The 424-nt window shown below is 38.4% G+C and overlaps 1 protein-coding gene across 1 annotated transcript in view; it reads left to right on the plus strand.

Moving 5' to 3' along the window:
- The first annotated feature begins 273 nt into the window (after window positions 1-273).
- LOC119588031 (glycine-rich cell wall structural protein 1-like) overlaps window positions 274-424 on the plus strand; it is a 4013-nt gene continuing 3862 nt past the window's right edge. The window contains exon 1 of the mRNA XM_037936729.1: window positions 274-330. Coding sequence (XP_037792657.1) covers window positions 310-330 — 21 coding nt within the window. The 5' untranslated portion in view covers window positions 274-309. The remainder of the gene's footprint in view (window positions 331-424) is intronic.

Below are 424 nucleotides of genomic sequence, written 5' to 3' on the forward strand. Positions count from 1 at the left end.
ATGTGTAAGTTTACATATCATACACACACATGTAAACAAAACAAGGTCAGTATCTTCCACTTACCCATTCGTTCATTTAACAAACACTGTCTTAAACACACAATGACTACCAAAAGGTCATTGCACTGGGAACATCAAATCACGCTGAATATGCAATGTTTTTTTTTTTTTCGTTATCACAAGACACTGATAAGAGCTGGCAACTCAACGAAGGACGAATCAGAGTAGTATAAATATCTGGTCGACGTCGATTGTGCTACACTTGGAATTGTTTCTCGTGTAACAGGGAAAGATGAACTGACAGAAGACATGATAGTGGGACGTCCGCTGGTAAGAGTGTGGTAGTTTTGTTACTCAATTTTCACTCAGTTAACAGGAAATTGTTAGTAATGTTAGTGTTGATAAATCAGGTCTGTTCCCCCCC

This window comes from Penaeus monodon, chromosome 23 (genome assembly GCF_015228065.2).
Source record: "Penaeus monodon isolate SGIC_2016 chromosome 23, NSTDA_Pmon_1, whole genome shotgun sequence".
Classification (NCBI taxonomy): Eukaryota; Metazoa; Arthropoda; class Malacostraca; order Decapoda; family Penaeidae; genus Penaeus; species Penaeus monodon.